This window comes from Taudactylus pleione, unplaced genomic scaffold (assembly GCF_031769625.1).
Source record: "Taudactylus pleione unplaced genomic scaffold, aTauple2 ptg000162l, whole genome shotgun sequence".
NCBI lineage: Eukaryota > Metazoa > Chordata > Amphibia > Anura > Myobatrachidae > Taudactylus > Taudactylus pleione.
Window position 1 is genome coordinate 14,339,807 of NW_028284564.1, and position 21,424 is coordinate 14,361,230.

A 21,424-nucleotide genomic window follows, 5' to 3' on the forward strand; every position below is an offset into this window, starting at 1 on the left:
GTTACAATAATGGGATGATATCAGTTACAATAACTGGATGATATCAGGAACAATAACAGGATGATATCAGTTACAATAACGAGGTAATATCAGTTACAATAATGGGATGATATCAGTTACAATAACTGGATGATATCAGGAACAATAACAGGATGATATCAGTTACAATAACTGGATGATATCAGGAACAATAACAGGATGATATCAGTTACAATAACTGGATGATATCAGGAACAATAACAGGATGATATCAGTTACAATAACAGGGTGATATCATTTACAATAATGGGGTGATATCAGTTACAATAATGGGATGATATCAGTTACAATAACTGGATGATATCAGGAACAATAACAGGATGATATCAGTTACAATAACGAGGTGATATCAGTTACAATAATGGGGTAATATCAGTTACAATAATGGGATGATATCAGTTACAATAACTGGATGATATCAGGAACAATAACAGGATGATATCAGTTACAATAACGAGGTGATATCAGTTACAATAATGGGGTAATAACAGTTACAATAATGGGATGATATCAGTTACAATAACTGGATGATATCAGAAACAATAACAGGATGATATCAGTTACAATAATGGGGTAATATCAGTTACAATAACTGAGTGATATTAGTTACAATAACGGGGTGATATCAGTTACAATAAAGGGGTGATAACAGTAATAATATTGCAGCAGGTGTGAACAGCATAATAAAACATATTTTATGATGCCTGCACTGACATACATCTCTATATACAGTAGAAAGTCTATAAAGGTCAGTGCTGTGATTTTTTTATTTAATGTGTATATGTGAGCTCAGCAATAACCTCTTTTCTTTGCTGCAGATATATATATATATAAAAATGTATACATATATATATATATATATATATATATACCCTTGGTTGTGTTATGCAGGTGCTTGTTGTTGTGTTGGTTATTATTTTTTATGGCCCCCAAAGTTACTCTAGACTCTGTTAAATGGTATTGGTTTGCTAGTAATAATTGGCCCATGACCATGTAGTATGTCATGCAGCTCTTTTTACAGTATATGAATATTTGGATAGCACATTGTTTCAGTGATATCTTGGGCAATGCAACTATATTCAGTGTGTGATTGAACTTTCTGGGGCAGCTTCAGTTAAGCACAGAAAGGGTCCTGGAGGCTTCTGCACATTAATACCCCTTTTACACCGGAGCTAAAACCCGGGTTATTGCAGGGTTAATCCGGGCAGCTCCTTGGTGTAAAAGGGGTGAGGGTTGGATCGCCGGGTCGAGTGACCGGGCATTCCAACCCAGGTAAGTAGCAGGGTTTAACACGGGCGTAGCCCGTGAAACCCTGCTGTGTACAGCGCACTCCGGGTCTTGATGACCTGCAATGCGCCGCAAGCCGGCCGATTGGTGCGGCTTCAGTGGCGCTTGGCGATGACGTCATCTCCACGCATCCACTTTCACGCCGGAATAGCCAGGTCTATGCAGACCCGACTGCGGTGTGAGCGGCGACGACTGTGGAATACCCCGAGTCGGCGCCGGCTATCCAACTCTGGGTCAGACCCGGAATTTTGGTGCAAAAGGGGCATTAGAGGCATAGGCTGATTCTGATGGCAGCTTATGGAGGTGTGAGCAGAACCAGCTTACTGTAATAGGCAGCTCACTTTGAATTGAATCTGCCCTTAGTTATTTTACCATGAACTTGTCAATATTATCTTTGTACTAACAGTATTTTTTTTTTTTCAGGCTAAACCACCTAAAGACCAACAACCTTCATAAACTAAATAAACATCAATTAACAGATATGAGCCTAGAACTAAGATAATATGCATTTATTTGGAGGCCTTAAGAGTCGATTGAAACGCACAAATATGTTTACATTATCCGAAAAATATCTTGTTTCTTAGTCAATGTTCTTACAAGACAGTTGTGCCCAGTATGAATGCTACACTCAGGTGTTTTTATTTATGTTTTTTTAAATGCTTGTTCTATTCATTACTGGACCTGAGCTTCAAAGGGCTTACAGGATCGTTCATCATAGGGTTTAAGCTTGTTGTTTATTACTTTTCAGAATGCGTTTAGAAACTTTAGATTGTATATTTTTAACAATATTGTTTTTAGTAAACTGGTCCTGGCTGCGATATTCTGTACAAAAACATCTGTTCATTGGGCCTGATTCAGCTTTGGGAATAGGGGCCCAGATTCAGAGCCGGATGCTCTGACAGAGCGCTCGCTCTGAATCAGGGCCGTCCTTCTGAATTTTAGAGCGTCCTCCTAGCCGCTCGCATAGCTGTGGGTGACCACGCACAGCTATAGCGAGCGGGCCAAAAAGATGGTCGCGATGGTCAAGACCATCGCGACCATCGGGCTTGCAACGAGACCCTTATGGTAGGTTCTCGTTGCCGCAAGCCCTGGAGTGCTTTCGGCTCTATCAGAGCCGAGAGCACTCCCACTGACATCACTTGTGATGTCAGTGGAACGCCTCCGTCTGGGCAGCCACGCCCCCACCAAAGGGGGCGTGCTGTCACTCACCATCGACAGCACGCCCCCTTTGTAGCGAGACCCATAGCAACGGCTTGGCTGTCGCTATCCGGGTCTCGCGCATGCGCATGACGGAGCCGGCTAACTCGTGCGCATGCGCACTTGGCCAACATCGACCCCCTAGCGAGCGCTCAGCGCTTGCGAGCGGGTCTGAATCAGGCCCAGAGTACGTTATTGAAAGTAATGCTGCATACACACGTAAAGATTTTCTGTCCAACCATCCAACTAGTTGATTGGTTGGAATGAAAATCTGGTAAGGTATGGGAGGAACTGATGATCAGCAATTTGCACCTAAATGCCAGAAAACAGATGAAAATGGTCGTCAGACAAGTTTGTTAAACGTTTGAACTAAACAATTTTTGTCCATTTTTCGGCATTTGGGAGCAAATTGCTGATTGTCATTTGCTTTCATACCTTACCAGATTTTCATTCCAACCAATCATCTAGTTGGATGGTTGGACAGAAAATCTTTACGTGTGTACCCAGCTTAACTGTGCACCTTGGTAAAACCATGTTGCAATGCAGGTTGGGCATATATAAAATGTGCAGAGAGATGTAGATTTGGGAGGGGTGAGTCCAAACTGAAATCTAAATTGTAGTGTAAAAATTAAGCCGTCTAGCATTTGTGGCCTACATGCAAAAGCAGCCAGTATTTACCCTGCATGCAAAAATAATGTATTTGTACCCCTTACATTGCAACATGGTTTGTCCAGGTACACAGTTACCTGCTATATCCAGAGGTTCCCAAACGCGTTCCTCAAGGCTCCCCAACAGTTCAGGTTTTAGAGCTATACACGGTTGAGCACAGGTGGTTAAATCAAATTGACTATGAGTTGCTAATTAAGGGGCCTTTTCATCATCAGTAAACAGCCCGGTAACCATAACCATGTGGAAATGCTAGTTTCCGCATATTTCGGTTACCAGGCTATTCACTGTCAAGGATCCCAAATGGACCACCTGATATTCGGCAAACTCCAAAAACGGAAAGTTTTAGGACTTTGCTTGCGAGAACAAGCGCCATCTTCAGATGGCGCTTGTTCTCGGATTCCCGCTCCTTCCTATGGGAAGGAGTTCCGGGGATGCGAAGAGGGATTCCAGCGTGTCCCTCCGCCCGCTTCTCACTACCTCCCCAGCTGCTTTGCGCATGCGTGACTCCAGGTCATGCATGCGTAGCTGCGTTGACGGTAAGTAACGCAGCTACTTCTGTAGCTGCGTTGCTAACCAGGGGGACAGCTGCTTTTCGGAGCAGCTGTCCCCGCTCCGGAGCAATGATGAATTGCTCTAGTGCAAAGTTTCCCCTGCCGCTAGTTGGATAAGTACCTTGATGACCGCGTTTGGGAACCTCTGCTCTATTCCCAACTCTGAATCATGCCCATTGAGCGGGCAACACTGTCACAGATGAGATATTCGCTTTTTACATTGGCTAAGGTGGTCTAATAATGAATTGATTGAAGTCCATCAGTGCACAATCATAGTGTTTTAAATTGATTAAAAATTAAATACACCCTGCAATATATTAGCACATTGCTAAACAGCATCATTATGAAGATCAAGAGCAAAGAACATTCAAACCAAATTGAAGAAAAGTTTATTAAAAAGCACCAACCAGGGTACGGATATAAGATTTGAATTACTTTAATATCCCTTAGAGTACTATAAAATCCATCATAATGAGATGGTGAGAATATGGCACTGCTGTGAGCTGCCCTCCAAAAATGAGCACTTGTTAGGGAGGCCGCCAAGATGACAATGGCATGTCTATCAGGGTTACAGTCTTTATCTACTACCTAAAAAGAACAGTATTATATTTCATAGAGCATAAAGAGTGTTACAGTGATCAAACCGCAGGACTTATTTTGTTTGTAATGTTTTGTGTCATATCATTGCTGTGATTCCCCTGTTACTTGACTTTGCATTAAAACGTTGATAGTAAATAAACTGTAAGGATATCCATGAGCAATGCCTCTAGTGTCATCTGGCATGGAGTGGGGAATAACTGTCCTACGGCCAATAAAGGGGTAAATTTACTAACGTGAGAGTTTTTAGAAGTGAGTTTTAGAAGAGATATTGCCCATAGCAACCAATCAGATTCTACTTAACATTTAACTAGCACCTTTTAGAAGATAATAGCTAGAATCTGATAGGTTGCTTCTTCTAAAACTCACTTCTAAAAACTCTCACTTTAGTAAATTTACCCCTAAGGGGTAAATTTACTAAGATTCGAGTTTGGTCAAGATTGCAATCTCGGGTGAGTTTAGGCATGTTTTTCATCTTGCAAATTTACTAAAGGTGAGTTTGGGAGAGAGGTCTTTAATCTCACTCGTAAAACTCGGGTGAGATCGCAAACTCAAATCTTCTCACCATCAGGCAAATTCGGAAGCACTTTTTATGAAAAAAATGCAGTTTGCAAATTTACTGAAATTAGAGATTTCAATCTCGGGTGAAATTACAGCAAACTCGAAGAGAAATTGATGTTTCAAACACTCACCCTCCTGAGCTGCGAGTTTGTCAGAAACATACACAGATCAGTGTGATTTGAGTATGTTTCTGCATGTGTAGTTAATGTATAGTGTTTTTATTAAAGAAAATGATGTAGGGTCCCCCCCTCCAAAAGCCATAACCAGCCCTGGACTGGTCAACCAGTCCTGGTTCCAAAAATTACGGGGAACAAAATGAGCAGGGTTCCCCCGTAACTTAGGAACCAGCACCTGGCTGCAGGGCCAGTGCTGGTTTTAAATATAGGGGGAAAAAATTGCGTAGGGTTCCCAGTATATTTAAAACCAGCACTGGACCCAAACCGACCGGGGTGTAATGCCACAGCCAGGAGACCCTATTACCAGGTCTCCATGGACAAAGCATTCTCACTCCAAGCCAGTCAGGCCAAGCTGGGGAACTAAGGGGATGTGGGGACCCCCAAAAATTGGGGTCCCCTCTCTCAAAACTTCAGGCATGGTCTGAAGCCCGGAGCTCTTCCCCGCACCCCGGGCTGTGGTTAGGGGGGTAATAAAGTGTAAAATAGTATAAAACTATTGTATGGAACTACAGGTGCCAGCATGCCTGCCTCTGGCATGTGCGGGCCCCCCCTGGACCCGAGGGCCTGTGTGCACCGCACACCCTACACCCATTATAGATACGCCCCTGCGTAGAAGACTTGTGCAGGCTGGCAGCTCAAGTGCTGTTTTTACGTAATTGCACCAAGTTTTTTGGTAGCTGCATTGATTGATAGCTACAGTGTAGATCGATATAACTGCATCTGCAGGGTTGCAAAAAGTTTGTGTCATCTGATGGAAGAAGTTGGGCAGATATTAGGGGGTGAATTTACTAAGAATTCTGGCCTTCATTCAGAGGCGGCCGTACGGTCTACGACCGCACGGCCGCCTCGATGTCTGTCTAGTGCGCATGCGCACGAGGGAGCCGGCTCCTTCTTGCGCATGCGTGAGACCCACTACGACCGACAGCGCCGGTCGTAGTGGGTCTCTTTCCAAAGGGGGCAAGCTGTTGATGTTGATTGACAGCTCGCCCCGTTTGGAAGGCGGGCCGGTGGGGTGGCAGCCCAAACGTAGGCGTTCCCATGGGAACACCTACCGTTTGGGGGAGGCCCCACTGACATCACTAGTGATGTCAGTGGAGAGCTTCCGGCTCTGACAGAGCCAGAAGCTCTCCGGGGCTTACGACAAGTTAGACCCTACCCTAGGGTCTCGTTGTAAGCCCCGATGGCCGCGATGGTCTATGACCATCGCGACCATCACCCTAGCGGTCGTTAGAGCTGTGGGTGTAAACCCACAGCCTAACGACTGAAACAGAGGAGGGCGGTCAGGATGCAAGCGGCCGCCCAGTTTCTGAGCGACCGCTTGCATCCTCCGACCGCCTCTGAATGAGGCCCTCTGTCTGGCTGAGTATTAAACATGATTGACATTGCATGGACACAAGTGATTTTTTTTTTTTACAGAAACGAACAAATTTACTAAGAATCATGTTTGACTGAATCATGTTTTCCGATGGTGTATACAATTATCTTTGCAAGTGTGTGTGTTCAGCAACTTGTTTAACAGAAGCACTGCACAGATCAGTGTCAATCCTTGGAAAGTAGGGACCCCACCCCCTGAAAAAAATGGGGTCCCCCTACCGAACAATAACCAGCTTCCTTGCACTGCTGGTGGTGGTGGGTGCAGGGGTAATGGGTTAATTGAATGGTTAATATTGTTTTTCACAGTGGAACTACAGGTATTAGCAAGCCTTTCCTTTAGCACTTGTGCCAGCAGGCCATTTGCACAGTACCCCACTGTCGAAAGAATGACAGTACACAGACCGAATTTTAGAGTCTTTGATTACACATGTACCTTCTCATTCACTCACCCCCACTCACACTTACCTTCTCCCTGACGCCAGTCGGTCCTCTTCTCCAGTAGGCATCCTAGATGCCGGTCGGTCCTCTGCACCAGTAGCCTCCCGAGGGATGGGGGGGAGGGGGATGAAAATAAAAAACCCGAACCTGATTCATGTGGACATAGAAGAGCTAATGTGTATACATATAGCTCTTCTCCCGAAAGTGGTGGAACCCACGTATTTTTCCTGCACATCTACGGTTGTGAGCAAATCAGCGGACGCTACCATGGAAACAGGCCGCAGATTGGCTGTGAGTAGTCTGTCTCTTAGCCAATCAACAGCACCTGGTCTTTTACACCTAGGATACGTTTGCTATTGGTGCAGTGATGGCTAGTCATAGGTGAGCGTACGCAGAGATCCGGCTAATTTTAGACAGACTTCTGCTCCTAGGATTGGACTGGTAAAAGTCATACTAATAGTAATGGCGGCTGCTTTCACCGTCTGTATTTCCAGTAGGCTGCACAAAATAGTCCTTAATTGAAAGTATATTAGGTGATACATCATACTCAGGGCTTGTTCACACGTGTTAGCTGGAAAAATGGGTCAAAACATGAACATTAATGTGTGGTTTTGTAATACATTATTAGCAGTGGCGGCTCCACAGGAGGGGCTGCAGCGCAGCGCTAAAATTCAAATAGGGAAACCACACCAACTGCCAGTGAGTCCGGGCCAGTGATGGTTGGCATCGTTAGGGGTGGCAGTTGGTGTGGATCCCCTATTTGAATTTTGGACTGCACTGCAGCCCCACCTATAACCTATGTTTGACCTTTCTCCTCATTATTACCAGTTATTTTATATAGCACACACATATTACGCACTCGTTATTGTCCATAGGACAGTTATTCCCCACTCCATGCTCACACACATTCACACTAGGGTTAATTTTTGTCGGGGGGGCTAATGAACCTACCAGTATATTTTTGGAGTGTGGGAGGAATCCGGAGTATCCGGAGGAAACCCACGCGAGCACAGGGAGAATATACAAACTCCGCACAGTTAGTTCCGTAGTGGGAATCAAACCCACGACCTCAGTGCTGTGATGTAGTAATGCTAACCATTACACCATCTGTGCTGTCTGTGCTCCTCATCCAGAGATCTATGGATACCCAGAAGTGGGAGAACCACATCAGGAAAAGCATAGGCAAGTTATAATCCAGCTGTATATTCTGGGTTATTCTGGCAGGGTATAGGTGGACTATAACTAATAAAGAATGTATCTATTGAATGAAGTTAAAGGGCCCATTCATCTAGCAGCTATCACGGCAAATCCCTGTTCTGGCGACGGCTGGGTCAGGAAATTGGGGATATTTTACATGTTGAACAATCTCGATTCCTTGATCCCGACCCAAAAATGGTCGGAATCGGCAAATTGGGATTTTTAACATGCTGAATTTCCCTAATCCGGCAATGAATCACCGATCATCGATGGCCAGCAGAAGTGGAGTTAGGGATGTAGATGTATGGCCCACATAACTCAAACTGCAGAAAAAATCTAATTGAGAAAATGTGGGATCTGCTGTACTCCAAATATCAGTTATCTATATCAAATAATAAGCTAACCGTCCCCTTCTACTCACAGATATGAACAGGAGTAACAGTCACAATGGGGGAGCTGAGTGTTATTTTCTGTTGTACTTGCTTTTATCTTATATACCAATGCACAGTCTTGTTTTTATGAATCATAAAAAAACAGAATGGGTATGTAATGCCGGCTGTCGGATGCCTCCTGTCAAAATACCGACAGCGGTATCCCGATGGTTGTTATCCAGGGTAAGTATACCTACCCTCCCCGTAATCCTCCCTTCTTGTAGCCTAACCCTAACCCTCCCCGCAACCCTAACCCTCCCTGTTAGTGCCTAAACCTAAGTCTCCCCCCCTTCGTGCCTAAACCTAACCCTTCCCCGGTGGTGCCTAACCCTAACCCCCCCCCCCAAAAAAAACCCTAACGCAAGCCCAGCTATGCTACCTAACCCTCTCCCCCTCGTGGCTAACAGCTATGTGCGCCCCTCACTTACCACGGTCGGGCTGGCGTCCTTCTGAATTCCGGCGTCTGGATTAAGATAGGTGTCTGTATTTCGACTCCTATCTTAAGTCTCCTGTCAGGCTTCCCCCGTCGGGATTTATACAGGCAGCATCACGGCCGTCGGTCTCATAACTACATCTCATTTTTTAATAAGGTGGTGAAATTACCCACATTTATCCCCTGTTAATAATATAACACATCAATGGACCTTAGAGATTTTCTACAGTTAGCTATTCCTTATTACTCTACTGTGTTCTGCAATTGTTCTGTTCCTATTTGAGGACTTTTTTGGGTAAAATTTTCATACTACTCCAAGTGCAAAATTTCAAATACATTCTTCTTGCAGCTATGTATCAAGCACAGACACAAAAGTAAATAAATGTAAAAATAGTAAAGCTGGGTACACACTAGCAGATATCGTCTGATCCTGCGGATTGGAGTGACATATCGGGTACATCGTCTAGTGTGTACCCATGATATTTGCACTCCCGCTGGTCGCTAGGACATCCCTCGTTGGTCCTGCTGGAGGGCAGACAGAAAACAGCATGACACGTAGCTCCCCCCCATCGGACCTGGCATCGGCAAGCATGTATGCATGTGCTAAATGCAGGGTCCCGGCGCTGGCGATGCCGCTCTGGGTACACATTGTGTAGTGTGTACCCTGGTTAACACACATAATGATCATAGTCTTTTCTACATGATGGCAAAGTTTATTAAAAATCAGTTTGGAAATATTCTTAATATGAATTATAACAGTATAAATAATACTAAGTTAGAAAGAGTTAGCACGCCCATTATTAGTTCTGTGCTCTGCAAGGTTCTGGTGTAGAACAATAGTTTCATGTTGGGCCTTTCAGCTCTTTTGGAAGTCCAGCTCTCATTACCCTTATACAGGTGATGCACAGGGATAATCACAGCTACATAGAACAGTTCTGACTGCATGGAGGTACATCAATAGCAGTGCAATAATATTAACCAGCTTTCAATTAAGTACTAAAATACTTATCTTTGTGATCAGCCATCAGTTCCTTTTATCACTGATTACTTAACTATTCAGAGGACAAATACACAGCTTACAAACTACTGCATCCAGTAACTCTTGAAATCATCCTTTCCTTCCAGTGGCCTCCATGTATCCACATTATTTATATATATTATATTATATTTATGGTCAGGACATTCCTTTGTAATTTCTCTAGAAACTTTGATAGTTTAATTATTTCTTAAAACTATTTGAACCCACATGAACAGATACTGAATTTGCACAGATGTTATTATATGAGCTAGACTGATGGATGTGCTTCTACATCTGCATAAACTATTATTTTATATCTTCAGTGCAGCTCTGAAATGCAGCTGATTAGGTCATACCTTCATTTCATTTGTATTGCTAGCAATATTCTAGTGACAATCCATAATTATGAAGTAGGTTAGGAATCTAGAGACTGGCAGAATTATCTGCCTTCTAATAAAATGATAAAAAAAACATTCTGGTGGTCTTAAATGATGGAGGTAATTTTAGATCATGACGATCCGAGTCGCAGGATGATCGTTTCACCGTTCTTGGGCTTGTAATCAGCAATACCTGAGAAACAAATATACAAAAAAAAAATTATGATAATGATATATAAATAATACATACATGATAGTAAAAAAAGAAAGCTTAATAAAAGTAAAGAAGCAGACACTGCCATCTATTGCCCATGTTTTGTGGTGCTACCCAAATATGCATCATTCTGTACTTATATTCCCTCTGTATTACAAACACTGATTAGCCGTGTTCTGACATCTGTCAGATGCTTCACTGTGAATATTGAACCTCTTGCCACCATGATCCACTACAGACAATGCTTACAAAGTTTGAACAAGATGACTGCTTGGCTTCAAACCTTTGTACTGGAATGTTTGTGTTCTCTACTTGCTTTTCTTCCCTCTTACCTTTAGTGCTCTGCTTATATTAGCTGCTTATTACTTACTTACATTTTACAGTTGCATTATGCATCTTATAGATTTTTCTGATATGCAAGACCAGGGCCGTAACTAGGGTGGTACGATCTGTGCCATGGCACAGGGCACCGCAGGGCAGGGGGCGCTGTTTGGGCCTGTCACTTCTCCTGTTTATTATCATTCTCACTTGTAGCTTCCTCTTCTTTTATCCCCAGCATCTCCTGGCCTCCCCTATCTCTTCCCTGGCCCTTCCCCATGAGGCCATGGTCCTTTTACAGGTGCACTATCTTATGTCCCTATTTAAAAAAAAAAAAGGGGGGGGCGCCAATTCTCTCTCTGGCACAGGGCACCAAAAAATCTAGTTACGGCTCTGTTTAAGACATTACTCTCAAGGGGAGGCAGGCGGCTATTACTCACAGTCAGTGCAGCGGCCCGCAAATCAATCCTACAGGTGTGGATACACCCCGAACCTCCAACTATGTCCCATTTCAAAATTAAATTATTTTACCTTTTCCTTATGGAGTGAGTGGCAGTTACACTATAGAAGGAGCACCTCTTTGAGATATGGGAAAATTTCATCATGACCTTGCCAACAGCCATGCAATCTCAGATCCATCATTTTCTGCACAATGTTTCCCGGTGCCTTTTGCATATGGTGGAGGGAGATACTCCTATTACTCTGTGAACTTGGTGGGTGAGGGGCGAGCATATCTAACTATTGCTATCTGTGTATGTTTTTGGGGCCTGCATTGTTAATCTCTAGAAATATTCTGACATTGGATATTATGCTTTACTTTTATGCTTAATGCTCTCTTTGACTTTTGGGGCACTACAGCATGTTCTACCTAGATATATGCTTGTATAACTGCCTAACCTGCATATTAGAATGTGATGCAAATATTATTCAATCGTACCTGACTATTTCATGTATCTGTATTTGTTCTGCAATGTTTCTCCTGGTCTTATGGGCCCTAATTGAGAATGTATTTCTTTATTTTTTTGCTTGTGTAGCTTACCATATAATATCCTGCATTTATCATTGGATCACTCATTGCTTCAATAAAAATGTTTAATAAAAGATGATGGTATCATATTTTTTTTTGTTCTCTGTGAATCTATATTGTCTTAAGGTGCCCATCCACTAGCCGACAGAGAAACGAGAGCATGATTACGACATTGTAATCGTGCAGTTGTTTCTCCGTCTGTGATGAGTCAACACTCGTTCAGTGCAGGCTCATCAATCATCTGGCAACATTCTGAACCTGACGATATCATCAGGTTGGCTAGCATGTTTGCCCGATGATAGATGTCGGAAACGACCATCGGGCGCGCGCATCGCTGGTCGTTTCCGACATAAATGTGCGCGATTTGCAAGCGATTGCACGATAACAACAACGTTATCGTGCAATCGCTTGCAAATATCGCTATGTGGATGGGCACCTTTAGGGTTACCCTTATCCTTTAGACTGTTTTGTTCCCAAATGCCATACTGTAACAACAGCCGTTTGAATTACTGATTTTACGCAATTATTTTTGTGTTTTACCTTTTTTGACAATGTCATACACCTACGAGGATGTAAAACACCAGATATATGGAACATACAAGAAACATTATTAATGGTGTTAAAACACATCCACTATCTAAGCGTAATTTACTTGTGTCAAAAGGGATCAATGGATAATAGAGGTATTGAACATATTAAATCCACTATACGTGGGTGCGATAGATTTAGTAGATTGTGTCGTAGGGAGAAACAATAAAAATTGGGAAAAAAGGCGCAACCTTCTAGAATATAATAAACAATGAATATGAATAATCCCAATACAAGTCCACAAAACCACTAAAGAAGTGAAAGAAAATGTCCTCCTTCAATTTTCAGAGTTGGGTAATTCCGACAAATGAGATCCTCGTGGTAGACATGCAAAAAAAAGGAGAAAATCGCAATATAGCGTAATATATTGATTTTAATCACATAAAAATTGACACAAGACGTATATCCAACATTTAAAATCCTCCACCAATATCAAAGCAGCGTACCAGAGATGGCGGTGTATAATGCACACCCATTCACGTATAAGCCAAACAATCCAAAGTCTCCCGGGTACAACCTGGAATGGCAGCTCCTGGATGTGCACTCTTCCCTTAGATGTTAAAAATCCACTGGTGCTGTGTTCCTTTCACCAACGCGTTTCAAATCCTATCTGGAGTCTTTTTCAAGGTGTATGTGGTTGGTGGCTTAGTCAGTACCTTAAATATCCCCTGCTACCCTCTGATAGGTTTAATCTTGGAAGGAGGAGTCCAATAATAAAATCCATTTTTCCAAATATACCAATAAAATAGTCATAATACCTTAATAAATATAAACATAACTAAAAACAATTCTATAGATCTACAATAAAAATAAATAATATAAATGGAAATAGCATTTTCATTCCAAAAATACATCGTTCAGTGGGGACGCGTCACTTCCTGTTTATACAATACCCGGAAGTGTGCCGCTGATTCCCCCGGCTTAAACCAACCTCGTGGCCTCAACAAGGACCGCGTAGCCTCGACGTCCTTCCGGCAAAACAATCCCCTCCGCAGTGTCACAGCCAGACGCTTCGTCAGCGCATCTCCGTCGGTACACGGGAACAAGCCTGTCCCACTTGCCGGAAGTCGGGGGCCGCAAGGCTTCCGGCAGACAGATAATACATATGTCACATCCGGAAAAAACATTGCAGCGTGCTGTATGTAAACAATACATCACTTCCGATGTAAACAGACCCACTCTTATACATAATATAAATACATAAACAAGAAAACAATACCTCTAATAAAACTAATAAAAAAATGGTTCTAGAGGAACCATTTAAGTTCAAAATCGACATTTAGTCCGTTAGGTGCTAAAGTGCCAATTTCATAAATGGATTTCATCTCTGTTCTAGCCAAAGAAGTTTCCACATCTCTTTTTCTCCAATGGCCTTCTACTTCCTATCACCAATTTCAAATATTTGACGGAGCATTGGTGAACTTCTTTAAAATGTTTAGAGAGTGAGTGGTTTTCATATCCCTTTTTAATGTTCCTAATGTGCTCGGCCCATCTAACTCTTAAAGGCCTAGAAGTTCGGCCAATATACTGAAGGCCGCAACTACACTCAATTAAATATACACAATTCTTATTGTTACAAGTGATAAAATCACGAATCTCATATTGTACATTTTTTGAATTGGCACAATATTTTTCTATTTTACTTGACTGATTCTGATGATTTTTGCACATAATACACACACCACATCTGTAAAATCCTTTGCTTTTGACTCTCCCTTCTCTTTTCTTAAAAATTGCTCCTTTCACTAATTTATTCTTCAAGTTGGGAGCTCTCCTATAGATAAATTTTGGGTTCTTAGGGACAATGGATTTGAGTATGGGATCTTCTTCCAAAAGATGCCAGTGTTTTCTTATGATTTTTTCAACCTCCTTATGTTGTCCATTAAAAGTGGTTATAAAGGGGAGAGAAATCTCTTTTTTAACTTTATCCTTAATAATGAGCAACTCTTCCCTGTCAATATTTATCATTTGTTCTGTTACGGGATCAATGTAAGTAGTGGTGTATCCTTTAGATAAAAATTTTGATTTAAAATCTTTTGCTTGTTCTTTAAAAACTTGGACATCAGTGCAATTCCGCCTTATCCGTCTAATTTGTCCCTTGGGGATATTATTCAACCATAGAGGGTGGTGGTTGCTCTCAGTACTTATATAGGAGTTACTGTCAGTCAGCTTGCAATAATTCCTAGTATGTAAAGTGCCATCTTGTATGTATAGGACTAAATCTAAAAAACAAATTTCCTCAATACTAGAATTGAAAGATAAATCAATATTAAAAGAGTTACAATTAAGTCTAGAACAAAACATATTAAGACTCTCAAGATCCCCCTCCCATATAAATAAAATATCATCAATAAAAGATACCATTTAAAAATATTATGAATAAAATGGTTATTGGTCCATATAAAATGCTCCTCCCACCATCCCATGAAAAGGTTTGCATATGCAGGGGCAAAACGTGTCCCCATGGCTGTTCCCTTACGCTGTTGGTAAAATTTTTCATTATACCAAAAGAAGTTACTTTCCAAAATAAACTTAATGCCCTCACAGACAAAGTTAATTTTACACAACGAAGTATCACTCTTAGTGAGAAAATATTCAACAGCCTCTATACCATGGGAATGGTCAATAATAGTATAGAGCGAACTAACATCAGCTGTGACCAATATATAATTATCCTTCCATTTTACTTCTTTTAATTTATTTTAAATGTCAGTGGTATCTTTTAAATAAGATGGGATCTTTAAAACCTCCGGCTGTAAACAATAATCAATAAAATGGGACAGATTCGAAGTGGCAGAGTCTGTACCTGCCACAATTGGACGTCCTGGGGGATTGGTACAGTCTTTATGGACCTTGGGGAGAATATAGAATATTGGAATAGTAGGTTTTTCAATATACATATATTTTTCCTCATTTTCCATTATAGCCCCTTCTATTCTATATTTTTGTAACATACTTTTGAGATTTTTATTTATTTTGTCACTAGGATTAGTTTTCAAAGGTTCATACGTCTCTCTGTCATTGAGCTGCCTCATAACTTCTTTGTCATATTTAACAGAGTCCATAACTACAACTCCACCTCCACCTCCCTTATCGGTGGGTTTTATCGTAATATCTGAGTTTTCACTCAGATTTAATACAGCTTGTCTTTCCTTTGAGCTCATATTTCCAAATTTGCCCCATTTTGGTTGGATCCTATTCAATTCTGCTGATACGAGTTTATTGAAACTCTCTACTAAACAACCTCTTTGAAAAATGGGATTGAAAGTGGATTTGGGTGTAAAGATCTCAATTTCTTCCGACCTTTCCCCCTTTTGGCTCAAAAAATATTTCTTCAAGGAAATTTTTCTAATAAATTTCTGCAAATCCACATAGGTTTCAAATTTGTTAAGTCTATTATTAGGAGCAAATGTGAGTCCCTTTTTCAAGACTACATTTTCTTCATTAGTCAGAGTGTGGTTACTTAAGTTGAAAACTTTAGTTTCTCTCAAATCATTGGATGTGGATGTAGGGATATTAACTTTCAAGGTATTCTCACTAACATTAACTTTTTTACTTCTACCTTTTCCTCTACATCCCCTTTTATTAATTCTCTTTTTTGTATTTAGAAGTTTGTTTTCTTCCCTCTCTGACTCTTTCCTAAAAAATCTTCCTTGTTCAAAATATCAAATTTGTTTCGTGTGGGTATGGAATAATTCGATCTTGAAGGTTCTCTAGCATGCCACTCATCTTTCACATAAAATCTTTCTTTACCCTGGTTAAAGTGGTATCTATTACGGTAATTCATCCCTCTTCTTGGTATGGTATCATGATGATAGTTCCATTTCCTAACAGGAGAATTATACCTCTCATCTCTCCATCCAGTTTTAGGTCTTATCCAATTTTTCCCAAAGTTGGAATTTCTCCAAAGTTGGAGTTGTAGTTATGGACTCTGTTAAATATGACAAAGAAGTTATGAGGCAGCTCAATGACAGAGAGACGTATGGACCTTTGAAAACTAATCCTAGTGACAAAATAAATAAAAATCTCAAAAGTATGTTACAAAAATATAGAATAGAAGGGGCTATAACGGAAAATGAGGAAAAATATATGTATATTGAAAAACCTACTATTCCAATATTCTATATTCTCCCAAAGGTCCATAAAGACTGTACCAATCCCCCAGGACGTCCAATTGTGGCAGGTACAGACTCTGCCACTTCGAATCTGTCCCATTTTATTGATTATTGTTTACAGCCGGAGGTTTTAAAGATCCCATCTTATTTAAAAGATATCACTGACATTTAAAATAAATTAAAAGAAGTAAAATGGAAGGATAATTATATATTGGTCACAGCTGATGTTAGTTCGCTCTATACTATTATTGACCATTCCCATGGTATAGAGGCTGTTGAATATTTTCTCACTAAGAGTGATACTTCGTTGTGTAAAATTAACTTTGTCTGTGAGGGCATTAAGTTTATTTTGGAAAATAACTTCTTTTGGTATAATGAAAAATTTTACCAACAGCGGAAGGGAACAGCCATGGGGACACATTTTGCCCCTGCATATGCAAACCTTTTCATGGGATGGTGGGAGGAGCATTTTATATGGACCAATAACCATTTTATTCATAATATTATTAAATGGTATCATTTTATTGATGATATTTTATTTATATGGGAGGGGGATCTTGAGAGTCTTAATATGTTTTGTTCTAGACTTAATTGTAACTCTTTTAATATTGATTTATCTTTCAATTCTAGTATTGAGGAAATTTGTTTTTTAGATTTAGTCCTATACATACAAGATGGCACTTTACATACTAGAAATTATTGCAAGCCGACTGACAGTAACTCCTATATAAGTACTGAGAGCAACCACCACCCTCTATGGTTGAATAATATCCCCAAGGGACAAATTAGACGGATAAGGCGGAATTGCACTGATGTCCAAGTTTTTAAAGAACAAGCAAAAGATTTTAAATCAAAATTTTTATCTAAAGGATACACCACTACTTACATTGATCCCGTAATAGAACAAATGATAAATATTGACAGGGAAGAGTTGCTCATTACTAAGGATAAAGTTAAAAAAGAAATTTCTCTCCCCTTTATAACCACTTTTAATGGACAACATAAGGAGGTTGAAAAAATCATAAGAAAACACTGGCATCTTTTGGAAGAAGATCCCATACTCAAATCCATTGTCCCTAAGAACCCAAAATTTATCTATAGGAGAGCTCCCAACTTGAAGAATAAATTAGTGAAAGGAGCAATTTTTAAGAAAAGAGAAGGGAGAGTCAAAAGCAAAGGATTTTACAGATGTGGTGTGTGTATTATGTGCAAAAATCATCAGAATCAGTCAAGTAAAATAGAAAAATATTGTGCCAATTCAAAAAATGTACAATATGAGATTCGTGATTTTATCACTTGTAACAATAAGAATTGTGTATATTTAATTGAGTGTAGTTGCGGCCTTCAGTATATTGGCCGAACTTCTAGGCCTTTAAGAGTTAGATGGGCCGAGCACATTAGGAACATTAAAAAGGGATATGAAAACCACTCACTCTCTAAACATTTTAAAGAAGTTCACCAATGCTCCGTCAAATATTTGAAATTGGTGATAGGAATCCAACAAGTAGAAGGCCATTGGAGAAAAAGAGATGTGGAAACTTCTTTGGCTAGAACAGAGATGAAATCCATTTATGAAATTGGCACTTTAGCACCTAACGGACTAAATGTCGATTTTGAACTTAAATGGTTCCTCTAGAACCATTTTTTTATTAGTTTTATTAGAGGTATTGTTTTCTTGTTTATGTATTTATATTATGTATAAGAGTGGGTCTGTTTACATCGGAAGTGATGTATTGTTTACATACAGCACGCTGCAATGTTTTTTCCGGATGTGACATATGTATTATCTGTCTGCCGGAAGCCTTGCGGCCCCCGACTTCCGGCACGTGGGACAGGCTTGTTCCCGTGTACCGACGGGGATGCGCTGACGAAGCGTCTGGCTGTGACACTGCGGAGGGGATTGTTTTGCCGGAAGGACGTCGAGGCTACGCGGTCCTTGTTGAGGCCACGAGGTTGGTTTAAGCCGGGGGAATCAGCGGCACACTTCCGGGTATTGTATAAACAGGAAGTGATGCGTCCCCACTGAACGATGTATTTTTGGAATGAAAATGCTATTTCCATTTATATTATTTATTTTTATTGTAGATCTATAGAATTGTTTTTAGTTATGTTTATATTTGTTAAGGTATTATGACTATTTTATTGGTATATTTGGAAAAATGGATTTTATTATTGGACTCCTCCTTCCAAGATTAAACCTATCAGAGGGTAGCAGGGGATATTTAAGGTACTGACTAAGCCACCAACCACATACACCTTGAAAAAGACTCCAGATAGGAGTTGAAACGCGTTGGTGAAAGGAACACAGCACCAGAGGATTTTTAACATCTAAGGGAAGAGTGCACATCCAGGAGCTGCCATTCCAGGTTGTACCCGGGAGACTTTGGATTGTTTGGCTTATACGTGAATGGGTGTACATTATACACCGCCATCTCTGGTACGCTGCTTTGATATTGGTGGAGGATTTTAAATGTTGGATATACGTCTTGTGTCAATTTTTATGTGATTAAAATCAATATATTACGCTATATTGCGATTTTCTCCTTTTTTTGCATACCACGAGGATCTCATTTGTCGGAATTATCCAACTCTGAAAATTGAAGGAGGACATTTTCTTTCACTTCTTTAGTGATTTTGTGGACTTGTATTGGGATTATTCATATTCATTGTTTATTATATTCTAGAAGGTTGCGCCTTTTTTCCCATTTTTTATTGTTTATGCTATGTTGTGAGGTGTTGTATTACCACCTCAGTGGATTGAAGTGCAGCATCCGTAATATTGAAGCGCAGGTTCCTACCTATTGTTTTCTAGATTTGTGTCGTAGGGAGGCCTACTGGATTTACTGTTTGAATACTATGTTGCCCTATGGACTTAATGATACAATTGAATTGAATAATATATAGAGATATAAATAGCAATTGTTCATAAATGGTGGTTACAGGGGGAAAATTGGAAGATACTGTATGTATTTAGATTATGAGATGTAGAATTTGATGCTAGTACTAGCAGTATATATATGTGTACCTTGGGGTTCTCATGTAATATGCAGGTGGTGTGTATGGGTATACGCATGTATACATTGGGGTGGCAGTCAAAATGTATGCATGCTTATATCTATATAGATTTAGATTTTTGGATGAATATGTCCTGTGCCTTTAAAGCAGGGGGAAAAATATGTAATAAGAATACATGTGAGTTTTTTTTTTTTTTATATATTCTACCTTTTGATTAGATGAGCTGCGTTTGAGTGATGACATTAGGAATACAGTGCAATTACAATATATATGTTTTATTTTATTTTATTTTATGTTTTATTCTATGTAAAATATTATATACATATAGCTTTGAGAAATGTGTTATTTTATAAAGATGGAGAATAATTAAATTAGTGGTATATATGGGGAATACACATTACCCCAATACACATGCCCATGTGGGTTAAAAGAACGTTTGGAGTACAATTTTGTGAGCGCAGGTCTGCGCTGGATAAATGAGAATACATTTTGGAATATAAACCTATTGGGCATGCGTACATGTCCATTTGAGAGATAGAGGCATGGATTACATCTCTATTAGACAGGAGTGCCCTGTAAGCAAGAAGGATAAAAGGGACAACCAAAACTGCATGTACAATATATGGTCCTAATATTACTGCTATTGGGCAAGTTTATAGAGTTTGAACCTGTTTTATATGTGATATTAGGCTTCACTAGTATCATTATTGAAAGAACTAGCTTATGAGGAGAGATTAATTGAATTTAATAACAACATTCAGGGTAAGATGTATATTTAAAGTGTGTACCATCTATGTGATCATATATTTATGATCACATAGATGGTACACACTTTAAATGTGTATCATCTATGTGATCCTATAATCCACATTCTTAATTGAATGTGGATTATAGGATTTGAACTGTGCTGGCAGGCAATGATATTTTACTGACTAGAATTTAAAGTGTGTTTTACAATAAATTTGTTTGGACAATCAGCCCCTCTATTTCTATATTTATTTAGTCTGTTTTTATATGGGGATTGGTAATTACCCCAATATAGAGGCTGCAGATTCTATGGGGAAACAATCGTATTAGTCCAGCGCCAGCTACTTGTTTGTTTTACACCTATCATCTGTTTGTTATATGCAAATGTAGTATTTTATTTGTTATACACGGCTGTAACATTCATTGCTTCAATACAAATACATAAAAACATTTTTTTTTAAATATATATCTATTGACTTAAAAAAATTTAAGTCAATAGATAGAAAATTCTTAACAAAAGGTTTTGATGATAATTATTGTTTTGATATCCTTATTATATTAACTAGTACATGGTTATAGCTAAAATGTAATTTTTGTCTATAGCTAATTGTCCATGAAGAGGCTAAAGCTGCATACACACGTAAAGATTTTCTGTCCAACCATTCAACTAGTTGATTGGTTGGAATGAAAATCTGGTAACATATGGGAGTAACTGATGATCAGCAATTTGCTCCTAAATGCCAGAAAACAGATGAAAATGGTCGTTCAGACAAGTTTGTTAAATGTTTGATCTAAACAATTTGTTCAAACAACAGTTTTTGTCCATTTTCCGGCGTTTGGGAGTAAATTGCTGATTGTCATTTGCTTTCATACCTTACCAGATTTTCATTCCAACCAATAAACTGGTTGGATGGTTGGACAGAAAATCTTTACGTGTGTATGCAGCTTAAGTATATGACTTAGAGTAGTGCTGGCCATAATATAGCCCACAGGTCATGTACAGGAAAAAACAATGTAATAAAGCTACTGAAATAAAAGTAACTAGTAATAAGGTC

At 39.9% G+C, this 21,424-nt stretch overlaps 2 protein-coding genes across 2 annotated transcripts in view; one reads left to right on the forward strand and one right to left on the reverse strand.

The window, feature by feature from the left end:
* The window catches only part of P2RX6 (purinergic receptor P2X 6), a 43,460-nt gene extending 40,713 nt beyond the window's left edge, over window positions 1-2,747 (forward strand). The window contains exon 12 of the mRNA XM_088475185.1: window positions 1,750-2,747. Coding sequence (XP_088331311.1) covers window positions 1,750-1,782 — 33 coding nt within the window. The 3' untranslated portion in view covers window positions 1,783-2,747. The remainder of the gene's footprint in view (window positions 1-1,749) is intronic.
* A 6,895-nt stretch (window positions 2,748-9,642) lies between these two features.
* The window catches only part of TCN2 (transcobalamin 2), a 63,253-nt gene continuing 51,471 nt past the window's right edge, over window positions 9,643-21,424 (reverse strand). The window contains exon 10 of the mRNA XM_088475140.1: window positions 9,643-10,538. Coding sequence (XP_088331266.1) covers window positions 10,477-10,538 — 62 coding nt within the window. The 3' untranslated portion in view covers window positions 9,643-10,476. The remainder of the gene's footprint in view (window positions 10,539-21,424) is intronic.